The sequence below is a fragment of the Ambystoma mexicanum genome, chromosome 5p (assembly GCF_040938575.1).
Source record: "Ambystoma mexicanum isolate Mex_15411 chromosome 5p, UKY_AmexF1_1, whole genome shotgun sequence".
NCBI classification, from domain to species: Eukaryota; Metazoa; Chordata; class Amphibia; order Caudata; family Ambystomatidae; genus Ambystoma; species Ambystoma mexicanum.
Window position 1 is genome coordinate 459579491 of NC_090930.1, and position 21036 is coordinate 459600526.

The 21036-nt window shown below is 41.9% G+C and overlaps 1 protein-coding gene across 1 annotated transcript in view; it reads left to right on the top strand.

Moving 5' to 3' along the window:
- The window catches only part of LOC138481016 (sodium- and chloride-dependent neutral and basic amino acid transporter B(0+)-like), an 839328-nt gene extending 818632 nt beyond the window's left edge, over window positions 1–20696 (top strand). Inside the window, exon 14 of the mRNA XM_069612864.1 lies at window positions 20421–20696. Within this exon, the coding sequence (XP_069468965.1) occupies window positions 20421–20588 (168 nt within the window). The 3' untranslated portion in view covers window positions 20589–20696. The remainder of the gene's footprint in view (window positions 1–20420) is intronic.
- Window positions 20697–21036: the final 340 nt, after the last annotated feature.

Genomic DNA, 21036 nt, shown 5'->3' on the forward strand with positions numbered 1-21036 from the left:
TGTGTACAATTGGACTGAATCTGGCAAGGGACTCAACTGTATACTATGGGACAAATTGCCAAGAGGAGGCATAGCTGAAGAGGAGGTGTTTGCTGCGCTGGTGGGGGTGAGGGGGAGATTTCTGGAATTTACTTGCTGAATGGTGAGCTTGAGCATGTTGAAGCCATGACCAAGAAAACACAGACGACAAAGCTCTTCCACTTACTTCGTTAGGTGCCCAGCAACATTTTGGAGGGGTTGTATGTCAAAAATGCAAATTTGCCAAATTTGCAAAAGCTTCCTGAACAGCAAGCAAAAAAACACCTTTTTTGGTTTCCTCATTTATTTCATGCTTACCAAAACCCTAGGCTTGATTGTAAAGTGCTTAAGGACCCAACACGTGTCTATGGACAGACTTCCGAGCCAAGGCATGTGAAAACAATGCCCAGAAAGTGCAGCATGGAAATCCCCTCTACTTACCCCCCTAAGCCCTGAACGGCCATGATTGGCCAGGATCTATGAATGGGAAAACAGGAAGGAAATAGGGGCACATTTTACTGAGAGTGGGATTTCAACCACAGCTTCCTTAAAATCAGAATCCCAGTCTAGCCTTCCTTGGGGTTCCTGAGCCCTACAAGGTCCTTTAAGGTAATAGTTATATTGGTGTGTGAGGCAGGAATCCTCTTATGCTGAGGATGGGCGCTTATCAGTGTTACATTAGATATCCCAGCCTTTGACTAGCCTTTTCACCGTGGGCTACAGTTACCTTGTACTGTTAATAAAGGGCATCATGCAAATTTTGGATCAAAACAGGGGTTTATGGTCCAGGTAACAGATTATATTTCCAGGTCTACTGCCTGTTGTTTTTGTGTGTTTAGAGGGTTGCTGCCTGCAGTTTTTTGTCTGCTTCAAATGCGCTTCAAAGAACATTATAATGAAACCTCAACATAATATAACATGAAGAAATCAGCGAGCACAAAAGTAAACTGACATCATATTCTCCACCTTCCCCCAAAGGAGTGAGTGAGTACATACAATAGCACTTAGGTAGATTGCAGTTAACAGGCATTTAGCTTTGGGAAAATAACACACTGATACAAGAAGAGGAAGACATTTCCAGCATGTTTCCTACAGCTTAAAACAGGACACAGTGTTGCATGCCAAACCTAATTCAGTATTGCATTTCAAAGCAGGGCAGGGCGTAAGTCTCTCTCTCACCTTTGGCTGCTCTTGGGTTGACTGATTTCAAAATAAAATGTCTACTCTTTGTAGGCCAATCTGCTGGGTCTTCAAAGCCAAGGGACTTCATATCTCACATGCTTCATTCGCTCTGTCCTGGGGCAAACGTCTGTTTCCTTTCATTAAGAGCAGCCAGTCCTCTTTTTATTAAGATGTGTTATCGCTATTGTCCAGAGGGAGGAACATCTGGGTGCTTTTTGGTGGGAGGGTAATAGATCATATTTTGAAGCAACTGGTTGCTTCCATAAATGGAGATTCTTTCTTTTGTTTAAATAATTGAATGCATTTCACTTGACCAAACCCTAGGCTTGTGTTTCTGAGCAGATTGCTTAAGGACCCACAGCATGTTGGTCCGACATTTGAGTCTTCTACAGTGCAATGGTAAGCCTGGACATGTTAAAGCCCTACCAAGAAAATACAGCTGGAAAATCCCTTCTGCTTACTTACCTTGCCCCCCAACAATGTTCGGGAGAGGTTATATGTCATTAATTCGAATTTGCCTATTTTCTTGCAACAGCTCCCTGAAAAGTGACCAAAACAGCTTTGATTTGTTTGGGGGGGTTTACTCAGTAATGCCATGGTTACCGAATTATTTGTGTTTTCTTTGGGACCAGGAACCAGTGTCATGGTGAGCCTGAGCATGTTGAAGGCATGCCCAAGAAAACCCAGACAGCAAAGCCTTTCCACTTACTTTCCTAGCCCCCCCCCCCAACAACATTTAGGAGGTTTTGTATGTCAGAATCCAAATTTGCCAAGTTTACGAAAGATACCTGAAAAGCAAGGATAAAACCTCATCTTTTTTGGTTTCCTCGTGTATGTCATGTTTACCGAAACCCTAGGATTCGGTGTAAAGTACTCAAGGAAACAAAGCCTGATCTCAGATAAGCATAGTCGCTGATCATTCTGAAGAATGTTCAAGATGTAGAAAATTGTTGAGCAGAAAGACACTACCAGAAGTTGGATCAGAGAGTTTAGCCACTGAATCAGCACTGTGCACTACCAGAACAACTATTTTTGGATAAATTGATACTCTCATGCAATGATCATTGCAGACCTTCATATTGTTATTTGGGGCGCTTTGAAACACAATTTACTTGATGTTTAAGCGCCTTACAAATGCACAATAAATAAATAAATAAATGTCTACATACATTTTGCATGAGTTGCTTTTAATCACACCAATAGTTCTTTCAGATTTACAAACTGGGGCGTCATTATGAGTTTGGCAGTATTATCTCTTTAAATGTAGTTTCATTTGATGAAAGCATGAGTTTGCAATCTATTCTTAAGTTCCAAAGCCTCACAGACTCGACACACATTCTTTCTCTGTACCATAATGCATTCCAATGTCACAGTTCAAGGACCTTTGTGGCTATCTGCTTATTTTGAAGTTGCACTTTACAGTTGATGCAGATACAGATAAATCACTGTAAGAATCTTCTTTCAAATTAGCTTACAAAAACAAGACGATAGTTTGGCCTGAATTGCCAATATAATGTTTGCATTTAGTATTATGTTTGGAGTTTCAAAACAACGCACATTTTCTTAGGTAAACTCAGCAGCTCTACTTATTTTGATTCATTGATGTAGTTGGAATATTAATGGGGTGTGGAGATGTTCTCTTTACCGGAGCTTTACTAATCAATAGTGCCGCATGAACACATGAATTCGGGACAACTAAAGTTAACAAGAATGCAATGCTGCATGGGATATATACTGTTAAATGTAAAAGAGAAAAAATCAACTTAAGTCTGTTTCACTTGCAATAAAAATCAAAATATAGGTTGTTCGACCAGCAGATATAACTTAATCCCTTCTTTAATTTCATATCAACAGTTTGTGCTTCATTTCCTTATGAAACACTAAAATTGAATGTACACAGTTTTAAACATTTCATCAAGTTGTTTTTCAAGTAGTAGCAAACCTACAGGTGCGCAGTTAAATAATAGTTCTCCTTCAATAATCCATCCATAGTCAAATAGCGGGTAGCCCTGCTCGAGAGAAATCTCCAGTCCTTATAGGACAGACAAAAATAAACATATCTAAACCTTGACAGGGGTCTTGACTACAACAAGTGTTCACAGCTTGGACTATTAAAGCAACTCCCCATCCCCCAAGCTAATTGGTGGGGTTTCAAGCCTGTTAAGAAATTAATTGGTCTATCTGCTATCTGTTGATTCCATCGAACACAATGCATCGAATGCAAAAGCATTGAATGCAAAAGCCTCGAAAAAATGCATTTTTTTCGTAAGTAAAGGTTTTTTTTTATTATAATTGGTTTTAACGGGTAAAAAAAACAGGGGTTGGGGGACACCCCCATTTTACCGCCGTCCATGTAGTTTTTTCAATACATTTTTTTTAGGCTTTTGCATTCTATGCTTTTGCATTCGATACTATCATTATAAACCGGTCTATCTCTGACGTAGTGTTTACTATGTTAATCCTGGAAACACATTATTTCTGCTACTTATGTTAGGAAAGATAGCTCTTTAAGGCAATTTTTCCTCCATGTTCTATTGACCGCCTAAACATTTTGCCTTTGTTTTTTACCTGTCCTGACTCTTTACAGAGAAGTGAGGCCTTCAGCTTCACTTCCATGGCCTTATTGCTAATGTTGTCATGGGGAAACTGACTAGTCCTTCAGACTGTCAGTACTGGGATACTATGTTTCCCTTTTGTCTTTTACTTTTTACCTTCTTTGATTACTTTTTAACATTGAACACAGCATCTTTGAAATCCGTGCAATGGGGTTACTTTTGTATCACCCTATCCGTTTCACTGTGGGATTTTTGGTTAATTGGTTACTTTTAAATGTGCCTTAAGACAAGATGGTGCTAGCAGATACATTTTTACTATTTGTTGCTATATGTTTAGTATGCACATTCACGTTTACCCCGTTTGGCTACTAACAGTGACTAGTGTCCAAAGATGGCCTTGTCATGAGCTTTTTCACTTGTTCTTTGGCCATAGTGTTGTTTGGCCTTCTTCCTGCCCTCCCAGATCAGGAAATCCCTAATATGGCCCAGGAAACGTGTTGACTTTGTGGGCAAGTGCATGCCATTTGTGTGTGGACCCAGAAAGTGGGTTGGGGCTGTCTGATCACAATCCACAAATTGGTGCCAGTAAGTCTGGTGTACATGCTTGAGTACACCCCGCAGTGATCCCTGAAATTAACTGTGACTGGCCAAATTGCTTTCCACTGTATAGCACCTAAACTCTGGAATGCTCTGCCATCGGATCTAAGGGGGTGTAAATCACAGACCTTTTTCCAGTATGCCTTGAATACCGATCTATTTTCCTGAGCATGTTTTAGGCTTTGTCAAAACATGATCTGCCATTTTCGTATTACTGAATTGAAGAATAGTGTTATGTGTCTTGTTTGTGTTTCGTTAGCTCCCTGATGCCCATTGGGTTGTTTGTGTCTGGCGCTATATAAGTATTAAATAAATAAAATGGACTCGTAAAATTAGGGCTTCTATTCATGTGTACTTGTTCTCTCCTTGCATAACTACTTACCTTCCCTTTCAGATGTTTAGGTGAATTGAGTGCATTTCCATAACCAAAGGTGACTGTATATATGTTGTGTGATAACATTACCTGCTTTATTCATTTTCCTATTGTGTTTTGGGGGCTATAATAAATATAGTGTATTTGTACATACCTGTCTAAGTAGAATCATTGGGCCTCATTACGATTCTGGCGGTAGCCGTGCCGGTAAAACCGTCAGGCTACTGCTGGACTCATGCAATTTTCCAGCGTCTGGCTCCACGGAAACACTGGGGTATTATGACCCTGGTGTTCCTGGAAGTCAGGCAGTGGAAAAATGTTAATCTCCATTCCCATTCAGTCCTCTTGGACTGAATGGGAATGGGGGTGATGGAATCACTGACACCGCTGATAATGGTGCTGGTACTTCCCGGAAAGTCTGCGGGCACCTGCCGTCCCGCCCACCAGGCCAGGACGGGTGTGTGGGACGGCGGTGTTCCTGGAAGTCAGGCAGTGGAAAAATGTTAATCTCCATTCCCATTGAGTCCTCTTGGACTGAATGGGAATGGGGTGATGGAATCACTGGCACCGCTGATAATGGTGCTGGTACTTTCCGGAAAGTCTGCGGGCACCTGCCGTCCCGCCCACCAGGCCAGGACTGGTGTGTGGGACGGCAGCCACCCTCAGACTCGGAGTGTGCAGGTCCAGTAACAACGGTGCTGGTAGGCCTACCGGCACCGTTGTTACCAGACCGGCACACTCGTAATGAGGCCCATTGTGTTTTTCAGTGTGTGGTCTCATTGTGAACCACTCACCCCACTCACATTTCTTGAGAGTTACCCTTGACCACTCTCCACGCTTGTCCTGATTGGGTTTGGCTAAACTCACAGAGTTCCCCTGTCCACCACAATAAATGTGGCCTTCTGAAATCTGTCCACCAGGCCAGAATTGTGAAATCCATCTGTACACTATATACCAATATCTCTAGTCATATTTGGAAAATGGTTTCCTTCTCTGGATCATTTTGGGCAAATGTTACACCAACATTGGACTTTCGTGGCTCTGCTTCCAACTGACAACGGCCAAATCTGATTCTTAAGCAAGCTGAGCAGCCCACTCAGCAGGCTGCAATCCCTGATATGGTGGTGGCAGTGGGTGATCAAATAGAAATACAGTTCTTCTCTTGCTATTCACATGGATGTCTTAATTTTCTTCTCTTAGCAAAAAGGTTTATTTCTGTGGAATGTCAGGGAGAATAATTATCAAACAAAGTAATTCCAAAGCTTATGGCTTGTCAAGATTAATACAAAATCTTTCTTCAGGCAAAGTATGTGAAACTAAACCAGTACATTCACATTCTTACACTACTGACTCTCTGCTGTCATGACTTTATTTTATCATGCATTAGTTTAAATCAAAATGTATTATAGTGTACTCTCTGCAGGCCGGCCTGGCACAACTAGCCTCTCTCATGTTAAAAATGCAAGTGTGTGTGTGTGTGTGTGTGTAATCTGTGACTTGGATACCCATTGAAAATAGCAAGACCTTGCCATCAATTAAGATGGACAAGAGGTAAAAAGATTGCGGTAGCAAAGACAAATATGTTGTGATATAGCAAATTGTACATGTCTCACCTATGTCGAATTGCTCAGTGGCTGACATGTACAAACTGTAAAGGTGCTCCTCAAGGCATGTTAGATGTGTCAACTGCCATAATGTTCCCATGAGCCCAGGTTTCACTTTCACTATCCATAAAACATAGTGGGCCTCATTACACAGACGGCGGTAACCATGGCGCTGTTAGCGCCATGGTTGCCGCCGGTATTTTACCGAGTCCGCCATGGTGAATGGCGGAATTACTGCCCTATTCCAAGGTGTGTGGGAGCGGTAATTCCCCATTCACCATGGCCCTTTCCCATTCCCATTTTTGCCTTCATAGGGCTCAATGGGAATGGGGAAGGTGGTAATTACGGTACTGCAAATTGCGGTACCGTAATTACCTCCTAGGTCCCTTTGCGGGTCCCGTCTTAACGGCTGGTAAAACCAGCCGTTAAGGTAGGGTCCCACAAAGGGATCTCGTAGTAAGGCGGAATGGGTTTACCGACACTGGTACCCTTACCGGTACCGGTAAACCCTTACCGCCGTCCATGTAATGAGGCCCAGTTTCTGTGTTTATACGAAATTGACAGGCCCAGAATGGGAGATGAGAGTTCACTTCGATGCCAACCTCTTCCTCGCATCGGGTTTGAAGATTCTGTACTTGGATAATTACTAGAGGCATGGAACAGGCCGTAGGTTGGGGAAGGACCAAAGCTACAGTGTTTGTCTCAGCAATTGAGCATGAGCACCCCTGGTGGGCTAGTTTCAAATTGAAGTGGTTTCATTGAAATGCTTCTTTGACATCCTGTAAACAATTCTTGGGTTAGGAACAGTCCTTCACCAAAGAAAATCCCACCCAATCAAATACACAAAGAAGACATAGGATTGATTATATTTCTTATAATTGCTAATTTGAAAAGGTTTATATTACAATCCACTTTGTTGACTGACTTTAGTGGTTGTATGCTTCTGCTGCTGTAGTAGTAGTAATAATAATAATAATTATTATTATTATTATAATAATAATAATGATGTGGTGTCAGGCTCTTAAATTGCACCCATAAACTCTTCTATACGTCTAATTAATCACTGTACTGTTACAGAAATAATTAAAAAAACAAGTACTATGGTGAGTACAGGTGATGATAGTGGGGGTGCTTGCAGCACATTCTAATGGGCCTATAACTGTGCCTCCTCGATAAGGCAGAGAAAACCATGTACTTGGGCTTTCTATTGGAGGCTAGAGGAAAATTAGGCACAGGAGAAAAAGCTACAGGCACACTTTGTCATTTTCTGTCATGAAATCCCTTAATAAATACGTGAGATGTACTTTGTAAACCCCTTTGACGTTAATTAAGGGCAATATGTTTCCATTCAATATAGGGTAGGTATTTATTTTCCATAGGAAAATGCAAACCTCAACAATTTGGATGCTCAGTTATGAAAGCTTTGCTGGTGCCCAAAGAATGGAATCCCCTCGGAATGTATTCATTTGGGTATTTCGTTCAGTTGCTGACAACATATGTTCAGTGACTTTTACTTACATTTTGTAAGATGTATTCTTCTGTAGCTGGCTGAATGTTAGAAACCTTGAAAGAAGCTTTATATATTAACCTAAATCAATTATTTTCCCGATGTATCACTTGTAATGAGCTGTAGTAGTGTAAGTTTCATGAAAAGCTACACAGACTAACTGAATCCAAAGAGCTAATCCTAAAACAGAAGATTTGCGATGCATACTTAAAGAGGATATTGAAAATGATCAAACATATTGTAAGGGATTTCAATCAGGCACACACCCAGGTCTCACCTAGCATATAGTGCGCAATTCAACCCTTATTTATTTGTGTCTACTATAAGTTCAATATTCTGAATGACATACTACTCATATCACACCCTTCTCAAAATACCCCCAGGTCACACTGAACCAGGAATCAGGCTAGTTTGTAAAGGTAAATATTTATTTTTTTATTTAATATTCAAATCACACATAAGTTTGATATATATATGGGACAGCAATCACCTGCCGGTGACAATACAATAAAAAAATATAAACAAAGCAATTTAATTCACTTATAATGATGCAGAGTAGAAAACACAGAAAAAGAACAGTTTTGTTTTGTGCACAGATAGCGTTTAAGTTAATAGATCTCCCTGCAAAGTACGGAAGTACAAATGAGCAAACCTACGCAATGTGAGTAATCGGCAGGTATTCAGGAGTGAAAGACAATATCTAGAGCTTAAATGCAATCTTCCCGCCCCAAACAAGAGAGAAAACCGTTTTTGGAAAGTGACACTTTTAAACTGACAGGTGACAATCGCTTTGTAAAATAATGCAAAAGGGTGCAAAAATGCTTAAATGGAGAAAAATGCAAAGGAAAGCAACACTAAACAGTTCCTAACACACATAAGCTATAATATAAACAACAGGTCACACTTTATATCAAGATGGAATGGAAGAAGCGCTTTGAAGTGGGAAAAAGACACGTGTAAACTTTTGAAAACTGCAAATTCGCAGGAAACTTTTACTATGGGATATTGGAGAAAAACGTGTCAAATATGCAGTTGTTAGTTGTGGATGTAGCTAAGGGTCTTAGGTATCAGTGAGAGTTGAAATGTCGTTCTATCTTTAAAATTGAAGAAGTTATAGAGGTTTTAGGAGACGCGTTTTTGCAAAATAGGTGCAAAAATGGAACAGGAATTTGGTTTTAAAAATGACAGATACGTTTTATTACACTATATTAATGACTATGAAAAAGAGGAGGCCACACATGAATCTTCACATTTACGTGGCCAGCGCAACCATTCACGTGGTGGATACTCGATTTCGTTCTGGGATTTACTTTAGTTACTCAAAATCACTCAGGAGTTAGGTTTTGTAACACAGATGAGAAAAATCAGCACAAGAAGGATTCGAACTAGGGTTCTGAATTTAAATATGGGATGGGTGGAGATTGGGATAATACAGTGCACATATACTATGGGTCACTGTTCTTCTTGTTAATACTTACAGTCCTTTGTAATTAAATTGGACTGTCAGCTCTGGTCATTGGATCGGATCAGGTCTACCGGCAGCAGGGCACCTCTGGAGGGATTGGATCAGCGACGCGGTTCTGTGCAATTTTTTGACTGCGCCTCAGACTGGATTTGGATGGGCCCTTCTGGTCACTGGACACAGCAGATGACAGGATGCAAGTTTCAGCGGGCAGGCCTTAATGGTAGCAAGCCAATCTGAATCAGAATTATTCTTTTAAGTTTTGGATGTTTTGAAATTGGGTTTAGCTAGCAATAGTTCAGCAATGCTAAAGTCTAGATTCTGCAAGGAAATCTGGATCTCATCAAAGAAGTCTGGAGTCCGCTACAAGATGAAGAATTCTGGAACAAGGTGCTGCGTGGAAATCTGGATGGGTTCTGGAAGCAGTGTGTCCTATGTGTTGTGGAATTCCTGTATTTATACTATCAAATGCCATCACCTAAATTTATGGTGTGGGCGGAATTTCAAAACACGCCCCATGGCTGTGAGTGGCCACAGGCACTTGCCTTGTCCTGGTTGGCGGTCTGAACAGAGCTGTAATCTTTATGATGCGATTTAGGAACTCCCACATTGATTTTGACCACAATTTAGCTTTCCCATAAATACACATTTTTACAATTATGCCCTCTACTAAAATCAGACACATGCATTACATTTTCTATGGTATATCCTGGTGTCCACTTCCCATCTCGGTGAGAGCTGTCTTTCTCATTCTATGGGATTTCATCAATTTTAATCATAACAGTTTGGATTCATAATTTTTAATTCGGTACAACTCTGGGCACTTATCAGTGGATCATGTACATACAATCTTAGGCTTGCAACATTAATAGTTCTGCTACCATAAGGATTTTTTCGTAACTTTGGTTCCTTAAGTGGTACAGATTTTATCAATGTCTTAAAAGCATTGGCCTAAAATTAGGTTAACATCTACCAATTTATAGATTTATACTCCTTAAAGTTGCACAGTTAAATAGTTTCAAACTTAATCACAAATACAGATGTAAACAACAAGAAGTTCAGAGGTTTTTTTTTTCCTTTCAACAAACAACAGCTGTCAGATCCTTTTGATCAGGGTGGGGTGTAGAGGAATCATCCTGTCCCTCCCCTGCAGGGCCTGTCCTTTGTTCTTGGCTCAGCCACAAGACAAATGTCTAATGAAGTCTCATTGTGCTCCTTGTTGTCAATATGCGGGAACCATTAAGCAGCCATTAGCCTTCCTGTAGCAAGGGGTTGTCAAACTGAAATGTGAATCTTTCCCAGGCTGGGCTGTCAGATTAGAATTAAATAGTTGATTAACTCCAGACTGGCTTCCTTTAAATTAAAGTCTTTTAATTTCACCCACATAAAGTATAAGCACAGTTTATAAGGGATTCAGACATTTAAAAGAATTAGCCCTTCACAAAAATGCTTTAAATAGGCTGATTTTGCAATTTCTTCTAGAAAAAGAACAACTTTAAGCTGGGTTTGACAGCTAATTTCCTTAAGCAGCTGTCAGGCAGGGAGGCCCGGCTTTCTCTGAGCCACCAGTAGAATCTGTGATTTCAGCAACTTTTCCATTCAATAGCTCACTGGGAAAAGGACTGAATTTAGTGCCAAAACAGCACTTTGAAGGTTGCCATTGAGTAGGAAGCTCTATTTAAGGGCATTTTGGGATTTTAGCCCACTTTTGTGGCCTTGATTCATGTGAAAGGTAACAACACCCACTGGCATTCTCTTGCAGGGAATTCTTGCTTTGGCATCAACTTTGCCTGTGTATGGCAAGGTGGTGCAGCCTCTTTGTGATTTCTGAACCATGCGCAGTTTTGCCTCCATTTTGGCAGTTTTCTTTCCCCCTTTTGCAAAGGGATGTAATGTGGAGCATTGGCATGAGTTGAAATATCCCACAATATGTGATAAACAAGAAATCAGTGATGTTATATTAGCTAACATTCCGGGGAAGGGATGGTAAAACCTTTCCAACCTGAAAAAGTATAAATTGCAATAGAACTAGGAATACAGGCTTTGTGTTAATGGGTGGAAATTCATCAGCATCTCCCATTTCTATGCCCCACATTAGCATCCGGTACAAGGGAGGTGTGTCCTATCAGAGTGCCAAGAACAGAGGCTAGTGTATGCCATGATCACAGGCTAAAGTGACACTGGCACTCTGTAAGTGGTTTATTTGGGAGACATTACACAGAGGGGACACAATATGAAAAGGAGGTGGAAAAAGGTGTCATCCAATGTCCCACAGACTGCCCCACATCAAAGTAAAAGAGCAGTGCTCAGCAGAAGCCCTAAGGTGTTATTATCAATAATAACAGTTCTTCAAAAAAGTCTCTTTAACATAGAGATTGACCCCTTTCTAAGACAGTAAAGCAGATGCACATTACTCCGGTTCTGCGCATTTCTTTGTGGTTCACCTCTTACTTCCACAAAGCTACTGTGATGCAATAGTGGCAACGGGAAAGGGATTGCTGCTTTCATTTCTGCACACTGACTAAATAAAAAGGACAAATACATAAATATAAATGAACAACATATGCCCAGTGTCAATCCGCCACAGTTTCCCTTCACAGAATAGTGCATATGATGTCCGATACAGAAACATCTGATGCAGAACAGCCAGATGCAGCTGTCTTTTGACTCCCAATCTCCTTACTCCAGTCGGTCAAACATTCTGGAGAGACCATCAGCATTTTGGTGAATACACCTTGACCTGTGTTCAATGGTAAAATCAAACCCATTTAGGCTAATTGACCATCTTAACAATTTAGGATTCTCCCCCTTCATCTGCATTAACCATCTCAAGGGTTGGTGGTCAGTCTGAATCACAAAAGTAGATCCATTCAAGTATGGCCTAAACTTCTTCAGTGACCACACAATAGCAAAACATTCTCTTTAAATGGTTGCCCACCTTGTTTCTTGTTCCTTCAGCTTTCTGATGATGAAGCAGATGGGGTGCTCCCTACCTTTCTCATCCAGCTGACTCAGAACTGCACCTATACCTGTATTGAAAGCATCTGTTTGTCCAATGAAGGTTTGGCTATAGTCAGGAGCTCTTAAGACTGGAACATGACAGAGGGCTTTCTTAAGTACTTTAAATGCCTTGGTGCACTCCTCATTCCACCTGACCTTTTTAGGAAATTTGGATGAGGAGACCACTTTCAATGAAGAAGCTACGGGCTCAATGTTCTCTATGAAGTTCCTATAATAACCAGTGAGACCTAAGAAGGCTCTCACTTGTGTTTGAGTAATCGGGTGGCCCATTCTTTTACAGCTTGTACTTTGCTAAGCGGTGGCCTTATTTCACCTCCTCCTACCTCATGTCCAAGGTAGACCACTCTGCTCTGACCAATTTGAAATTTACTTGCCTTTATGGTCGGGTAGGTGTGCTCTAGAGCCTGCAGAACATATCCTAAGTGGTCAACATGTTCTTTTCAAGCAGAGCTGAACACTGCAATGTCATCCAAGTATGCCATGCCGAAGTCCACCATCCCATTCAGAACTTGATTAACCATCCTTTGGAATGTTGCAGATGCATTCTGAATTTTGAATTTGAATTTTTGAATTTTGAAACATTTGTATCGCACACCGGACAAACTGAATCGTATTTGGGCGCGGATGGAAACTTTAGCCTTTGCAGTGCCTTTCTCCGATATAGTAAGTAAATTGCCCCTAAAACTATTTACCATGGGAAATCTCAACAGAACAAATGGGTTTTGAAGGCCTTATGGAATGTCATAAGTGTCGTATCCTCTCTGATATATCCCGGAAGCTTATTCCATAGTCTAGGTCCATAGACCCCAAATCTACGGTCTCCTTTGCTCACATATCTTGACTGCAGAAATTGGAGTAAATTCTTTTCCCCTGAGCGTAGCTGCTGGCTAGGAGTATAGGTCTTAATGTTGTTGGATAGATAACCTGGCGCAAATGTATTTACACATTTAAAAACCAGGCAGAGAGTTTTAAACTCTATTCGCTCTTTCACCGCTAGCTAGTGTAAGGATTTTCTCAAATTAGTGATAGGTGCACTTTTTGATACGTTGCCCACTAATCTAACCGCAGCATTTTGGGCCACCTGCAAACCGCGCAGCTGGAACGCTGGTATTCCTGACAACAATGCGGGTATTCCTGACAACAATGCGTTACTGTAATCTAGTCGCGCATTTACAAGTGTCCCTACAACCACTGCTCTATCCTCATTTGCAATAAATGGCAGAATGTGTCTCAGTGATCGTAGTGTGTAGAATGCTGGCAGTCTTTAATACAAACGGCATTACCTTAAACTGGTAGAGGCCTGCTGGCATTGAAAATGCAGTTTTCTCCTTGGCATGGTCTGGCAGGGCTATTTGCCAATAGCCTGACGTTAGGTCAAATGTACAGAGGTACTTGGCTGAACCAAGCTTGTCCACCAGCTCATCTGTCCTAGGTAAAGGATGGGCATCGGTCTTAGTGACTGCACTTAGAGCTCTATAGTCCGCACAGAATCTCAACTCCTTGGAGCCTGCCTTTGGCACTAGCACAAGTGGACTAGACCATGGACTGGTAGAGGGTTCTATTACCCCGATATCAAGCATCTTGTTGACCTCTTCCTTTATGTGGGTTCTTACATGATCTGACATCCTGTAACCTATGCTTTTAACAGGTAAACAGTCACCAGTGAGACTATCATGCTGGCCCCAAGGGGTCAAGCCTGGTGATAGTGAAAACAGGGAGGAAAACTGATTTAACAGAAACTTCCACTCCTCCTGTTGTTCCAGTGTGAGATTAGAAGAGAGATTAACTCCTTCTATTTTCTCATCTAAAGGTTGTCACCTAAGGAGATAAGGTAGAGGTTCACGCTCTTCCTCCTCTTGAGCTGAAGCTAGAAGCAAAGCTCACACTTCTGGTGTCGAGCCATAGGCTTTTAGACGGTTGGTGTGAAAGACCCTGGGGGCCTCCTTAGGATTGCCTCAGTCCACCAGACAATTGACCTCTCCAAGTTTTCCCACAACCTTGAATGGTCCCATGCGTTTGTCCTGTAAGGCCCTCTGCCTTGTAGGTACCATAACTAAAACTTGCTGGTCTTGAGTAAACTCAACCATGTTGGCCTTCTGGCAATGCCAATGCTTCTTCAGAGCCTGGCCTGCATTTAAGTTATCAGATGCTTCTCTAATCATGTGTGTTATTCTCCTCCGGAGACCTAACACATAGTCAGTGTCTCTCACTGGCTAGGGAGAAGGAGTACTCTCCAACCCTACCTTAGATAGGGCCAATGGACCTCTAACTGGATGACCATAAAGAAGCTCAAAGGGACTAAATCCAACTCCCTCCTGAGGGACTTCTCTATAAGCAGATAGAAGGCAAGACAGTAGAAGGTCCCACTTTCTTCTAGGGGTTCCTCTAAAGCACCTATCATGCTCTTCGTAGTACGGTTAAACCTATCTACCAATCCATTCATCTGGGGATGGTACGCAGTTGAGAACCTGTAAGTCACTCCACATTTTTTCCTCATGGCCTGCATGTAGTGGGACATAAAATTGGACCCCCTGTCAGATAGCTTCCTTAGGAAAACCTACCCTGGTAAAAATACCAAGTAGGGCCTTAGCAACAGCCTGAGCTGTAACAATCCTCATAGGTATGGCTTCAGGATACCTAGTATCATAGTCTACTACAACCAATATAAATGGATTGCCTGAAGAGGTTGGAGGGACTAAGGGACCAACAATATCGATTCCTACCCTGTCAAAAGTGAATCCCACCACTGGGAGAGGCACTAAAGGTTCACATTCTTGGCTCCACTCTTCCCAGAGATCTGACAAGTGCGACAGCTCCTACAGAATTTATCTACATCAGACCCCAACTTAGGCCAGTAGAAATATAGAGGAAGCCTTTCCTTGTTCTTCTTGACGCTCAAGTGACCAGCCAAAGGAATCTCATCGGCTAACTGTGGGAACTGGTGTCTTGTCTCTAGAGGCACTATAAGTCTCATGTAGTCCCCTCGGATAGACTAGGTTGGTTCACTGTAGAAGAGGCCATCTTTCCAGTACAACCTATGCTTCCCTTGCCCTTGCCTGTCCAGCTTGGAAGCTGCCTGTTGGCAAAGACCTTCAAGAGTAGGGCACTCTCTTTGACCTCTGCTGAAGACTTCCCTACAGGGGCCACCTTCTGCCAGTAACGACTGCAGCTCGGGATGGTCTTTAGGATCTGGATCTCCAACAGGGCTAAGGTCTTCTTCGAGCTCTAAATCTTCAGCAGCTGATTCAACCTTTCTAGGTTGTTCCTCACGTTCAGCCTCAGCTGGTGGAGTAGTCACAGGTGTGACTTTGGATAGTCCTCTTGGGGATGTCCTTGTTGGTAGCACAGGAGTGCTTTCTGACTTTTTCTTTGAGATCTTGGGTTTCCCCTTTGTCTCAGCCTTCTTTGAAATAGCAGTTAGTAATTCCTGTGGACTGGGTGTTAGATATTCCTCTGTAACATCCACTAGTGAGTCAGTTAAGGTAATCTCTCTGGCCTTCCTTGTCTGCTCCTGTTTCCTTTTACTGGGAGGCCTGGGTGTGCTTGTTACAACTCCAAGAGTTTTTAAGTCATTCCCCAACAGGACTCTCCCAGGCTCCTCACATTGTACACTAACAGGTATCTTGACAGTCATGTTGTTGCACTGGATGAGAGCTGGTAGTCTAGGAAGCATTTGGACAGGTCCTCCAGCAAGCTTAGTGAGGCCTTTGGGTGCCTTAGCAACATCCTCAGGTTTGAAAAAAGATTCATCCACCACTGTAATGCTGGCCCCAGTGTATTTAATGGCAGTGGTCTCCTGACCATTCACAAGTACACTGTCCTTGTAATATTCTTTTGTGTTATCTGGAATTGAATTATAGACATCTAAATGTTGCTGTTCCCACAGACCCAGGGACACTAAAGAAACACTGGCAGAGACTCTAAAGGGATCTTCAGCCAGTAATTGAAAGTTTCCACTTGCCATTTGTACTTCTCCCTCTGGAGAAAATTCTAAGGAGACAGTGTGGACTCCTGAAGGTTTACCCTTACATCTGGGATCCCCGTTTACATGGTCAGTAGACCCACAAGCATAACATTTTCCAAATGTTTTGACAAATGGGGGTGTCTGCTGACTTCCCTCTGGTCTGGCACCAGAAGTTTCACTAGCCTGATTCAGTTTGCCTTGTGGTACACCCTTTCTCTCTTTGGGGCCCTCTTTTGGATTGGAGGTATTAGAATTATCGTTGCCATCTTTCTTTTGCTGCTTCCTCTCATTCTTCTTCTGAGTTGCCCCAGAATCCGTGTGAGTAGCCCTGTTGGCAACTCACAAGTAAGCAGCCTTTGCTAACTTCTTTGGATCAATTTCCTTAGAGTCAGCCAAGTGCTGTCTCAGCTCAGGAGAGCAGGCATCAAAAATAGATCCTAACAAAAATAGATTTCTCATTCCTTTCATTCCTTCAAAAGTGATAACTCTGTAACTCTTTACCCAACCATCTAAGTTCTTCAAACATTCACACACCCAGGTAGCCCAAGGGGTACCATCATACTTTTTGAGGGTCCTAAACCTCTTAAGGTACTGGGAAAGAGTTTTCCCAAATCTAACTATTAAAGCTAGCTTCACATTTTCATACTTCAATCTTTCAAGTTCCCCCACCTCCATTACAGAATCAGTTGCATCCTGCGGGAGCCTAGACAAAAGCCAAGGAATCAACTGATTCCCTGTGAAACCCTGAATCCCATAGTTATATTCAAAAGCAGCCAACCAATCCAAAATATCAAGTCTCACCTATTAAATACTCACAGCTTCTTTAGGCATGCGAGACCTCTTAGGACTTGAAGACCTAGAAGACTCTTGTATAGAAACATTTTCAAGAGACACTTTCTTCATTTCAAGAGCATGATAAATTTCCATTTCTCTGAGTCTGATTTATTGATGTTTACTTTCAGTTTGCATTTGGAGCCTTTTGAACTCTAACTCAAGTCTCATTTTTTCAGGAGAGACAAATTATGGACTCATTACTGGACCTGGTAGGGTCCTTGTGGCTATAGCTTGAGGGCCTAAAGCAGGTAGAGGTGCAATGGGGCTCACATCCTGAGACTCCTTTGACTCTTCTAGCTCATCAATAACATTAGAGTTAGACTCTGAATCATTATCATCCTCATCAAGACTATCCATATTTGCTGAGGGGGTAGGGGTTATAGCTCTACCTCCCAGTATTTTATGATTCAACAATTTCTCAATCAATTCATTTTTCATGCCTTTAACAGAGAGAGACCTCACTGTACACAAATCTTTCAGTTGATCTACTGTTAGAATGATCATGGCTTCCTGTTTGAAATTATCCATATTTGGCATTTTAAAACAATTGCTTTTCTAGTGGTGCTTAGCCTTGTGAAGGTTATTTGAACAAAAGTAAGAGCAGCACTCTCAATGTAACAACTATACTTCATCCTCACTGCTTGCCACCAGTGTTAGGCAGAATTGCATGTAGTACCCTCTGAGACCACCACATACAATTAGGACTACAGGTGTAAGCAAAATCCAACCTTTGGTATAAGTCTGTACTACACAGTTTGTGGTAGCGAGGTCTTACAATCACAGTGTTTCAAGTAAACACTTACACTCAAGGTTTATTGGTAAAACACTTATTAATCTATTACACAATCATTTAGAAAACATTCACTAGAAGGAGGCAACTTAATATCATACACAAATATACTTCAATACCAAACCAATACGTTTCTGAGTAAATTAAGCTCTCCTGAAATAGGAGCAAAATGGCATTTAATTTACTTTCAATGGGAATGAAAAGGCACAAGTTTACAGAATAGATCACAAATACTTTCTTAGGCAGTCCAAATAGTTCTAGTTCACTAGAGGACTCGATTCAGTTCAATAGGCCTAGGCCAAAGTCAGTGAACTAGTGTCTTGGATAGGAAACTGCAGTTCTTGTAGTTAACAGCAAAGTCTTTGCCAATGTTCTCAGAAGTAGTTTTTATGAAAAAGAATCATATGTTGGGTCACAAGCTGATTAGGCCTGCAAGTTGGGAAAGTTCCACAATCTTTCACTGCGAGAGAGGCGTTCTCTCAATCGGGTTGGAACAGTACCTTAATATGAAGCAAACGATGCAGCTGAAGAAGTTGGTTCCTGGCAGTTACTGCAGATCTCACTGTTTCTGAGCCTCAGTCGTGGGGACAAAAGGGAGGACATCGGGGGACTCCAGCACTGCACGGGATCATTGGAAAACACTGACAAAATGGAGTCCCTTCGGTTTGAGTAGCTGTCATCAAGCACACAAGCTTGTGTCCTTCCCCCTGGTTAATCCTAACCAGCTCAGAGAATGTTATCCAGGTGACTTACGAGTTGATTGGCCCCACCAACGCAAAGGAAGAAGTCATACTTGAAGGGGCTTTTCTGTCGAGATGAACTTGGCAATTTGGACCTGCAGCAGGGCTTCACCGGGCAAACCAACGGTCTAGGAGTTGCAGCAGCCGTCATCTGACAGCTAGTCTTCGGTTCTTTAGTGCCAGTGGTCGACTCTGGCTTCCAGTCCAAGAGACTCACCTTTTAAACAGTTTCTCCCATTCATTCCAGCCTAGCTGCCACTCATCCAGCAGGGTGGCTGTCCTTGCAAGACAGTCAGACAGCCAATCACGCCAAAGGGCATTTGGATCTCCTAGGAGACTAAGCAGAGGGAGTTTCGGGCACCTCCCTCACTTCCTGCCCACCCCAGACACTCGGACGACAGAGGCGGTCTTCAGTCCTGAAGCCCGCCAAAGGCATAGAAACAAAGGGACCAAACCTAGTGTGGCGCGCACAGACAAACTCTAGAAGGACCTTCCCAAAAAGAAATGACGAAAAAAGAAGACCGGGACCCGTTTAACAAAGGGGCTTAAGGCGCCATCTTGAAAACCATGGCTCCCGCGATTTCTAGCTACCGCTGTTCGTGGATTGAGAAAAATCATGATAGTTCATTGTAAAACCACTGCCACCAGCCATTTTGATAGAAACTGGTAGCATTTGACTGCGACATGAGTTTCTAAACACAGGGGATACAAGTAAGCCCCTCCAGCCCTCTATAGGAAGATATTGTGTGCTGGGTCTAGGAATTTAAAAAGACCAGTAAAGTCAATTTACCTAGCATTCTCTGGGAAACAGTAGAAGGTATTTAAACCTTCGGGAAGTCCAAAAGGACATCCCTGTGTCACTGCACTGAGGGTGCTGTGTAACACACATGAAAAGAAACCTATAGAGTTATCTTAAAACTCCATAATCAAAGAACACAAGAGTAAAACACACATCAAAATACATGAAAGAGTGGGAAAGAAGGATCACACTCTTTCCAGGTAAAGAAATCAAGTCCTCAAAATCAAGCAAAGTTGCTGGGGGTCTCTAAGGTGACGGGAATTAGCACATTTATGAGAATTCTCCCTAACACTCACTAGGAGCCATGTTATCGAAAATGGTTAGTGGATTTTAGGACACTGGTGTACCACATTGAATGACTGATTGGTTGGCATTGCGTAAGTGGTAAACCTACCAGTTATCAGAGCAGAATCACGCAATAGTAATTACGATTGCATAATGGGAAGCTGCGTTAAACCCTCTAAGTGGAACCAGGGACTTTCTGAAAGCTCTCCTGCTACACCTTCGGCTGGCCAACTAACAGCAACCCCGGATGTACCTTATCTAGCCCGCTACAGTGGTATAGTATCTCTAGTGGGTAAATGAAGTGGTACAAGTTCCATTAAGTGAAAGTATGAGAGTCAGCACTGTTATTATTCATTGCCTGTATGATTATTGACGTATGCCTTTTATTTCTTTAGAAAAAAAATGAATTTGCATTATGCCTGATGTTTTTTCTTGTCTGCCCATTAAACGAGACATATGAAATGTAGTTTTTCTACAACTCTGCGTATCTTGTTTTTAACATGGCTCTTGTCAGATTTAGAGTGAAGGAGAGTCCCCAAACCACTATGAGCACGACTGGAGATGTTCTTAAAGCAGCAACTTTTTATGTTCACACTGACCATCAGCCAACCACTTTTACGCTATGTGATTTGCACAATAGACAAAGCTATTTGAATGTAATCTAACAACTTTTTTCCCCATCATTTTAGCGCCTGTCACAGTGCATTTCACCAACTGACAAGTGGGGTCCTGCACTACAATGCAACCGTGGTGAAAGGTACAAGCACATGGTGGATGAGGAGAAGGACAAGCCAGTGGAAATCGTACAAGTTAACAACTGTTCGTTAGTTGTCTATGACAACCAGGCATATTTTTAACATACATGTTATTACTATGCTATTATTACTTTACATTCTGCATTTAGGCTGAAAATAAGACGTTATTGTAAATACAAGTGTTTCAATAAATAGAACTGTACATCTAAAGATTGAATTCTGCAGTTTTTATGGTGCTGTAAATCACAGAAATGGTCAGTTGTCTAGATTTAAGGTACTTCCTCTTGAATTCTGCCTCATTAAAATGTTACGTTTCTATATTGGACAGGCTTAAAAATTGTGGTTGCTCGCTAAAATAGATGACAGCCAGAAAAAGGAATGTCTCCTGACCTCCTTTGTTTGGCCAAGTGATTGCATTCTAGTTCCACATCCCAGTCACCTTAGCTAATGTTTGTGTGTATCAAGAAACCTTTCCCATCCTGTGAGTCTTACAAGAATTCTTTTGTTTGGCTTTGTCACTTGTTTTGTGTTTTCCACATTGAGATCTTAG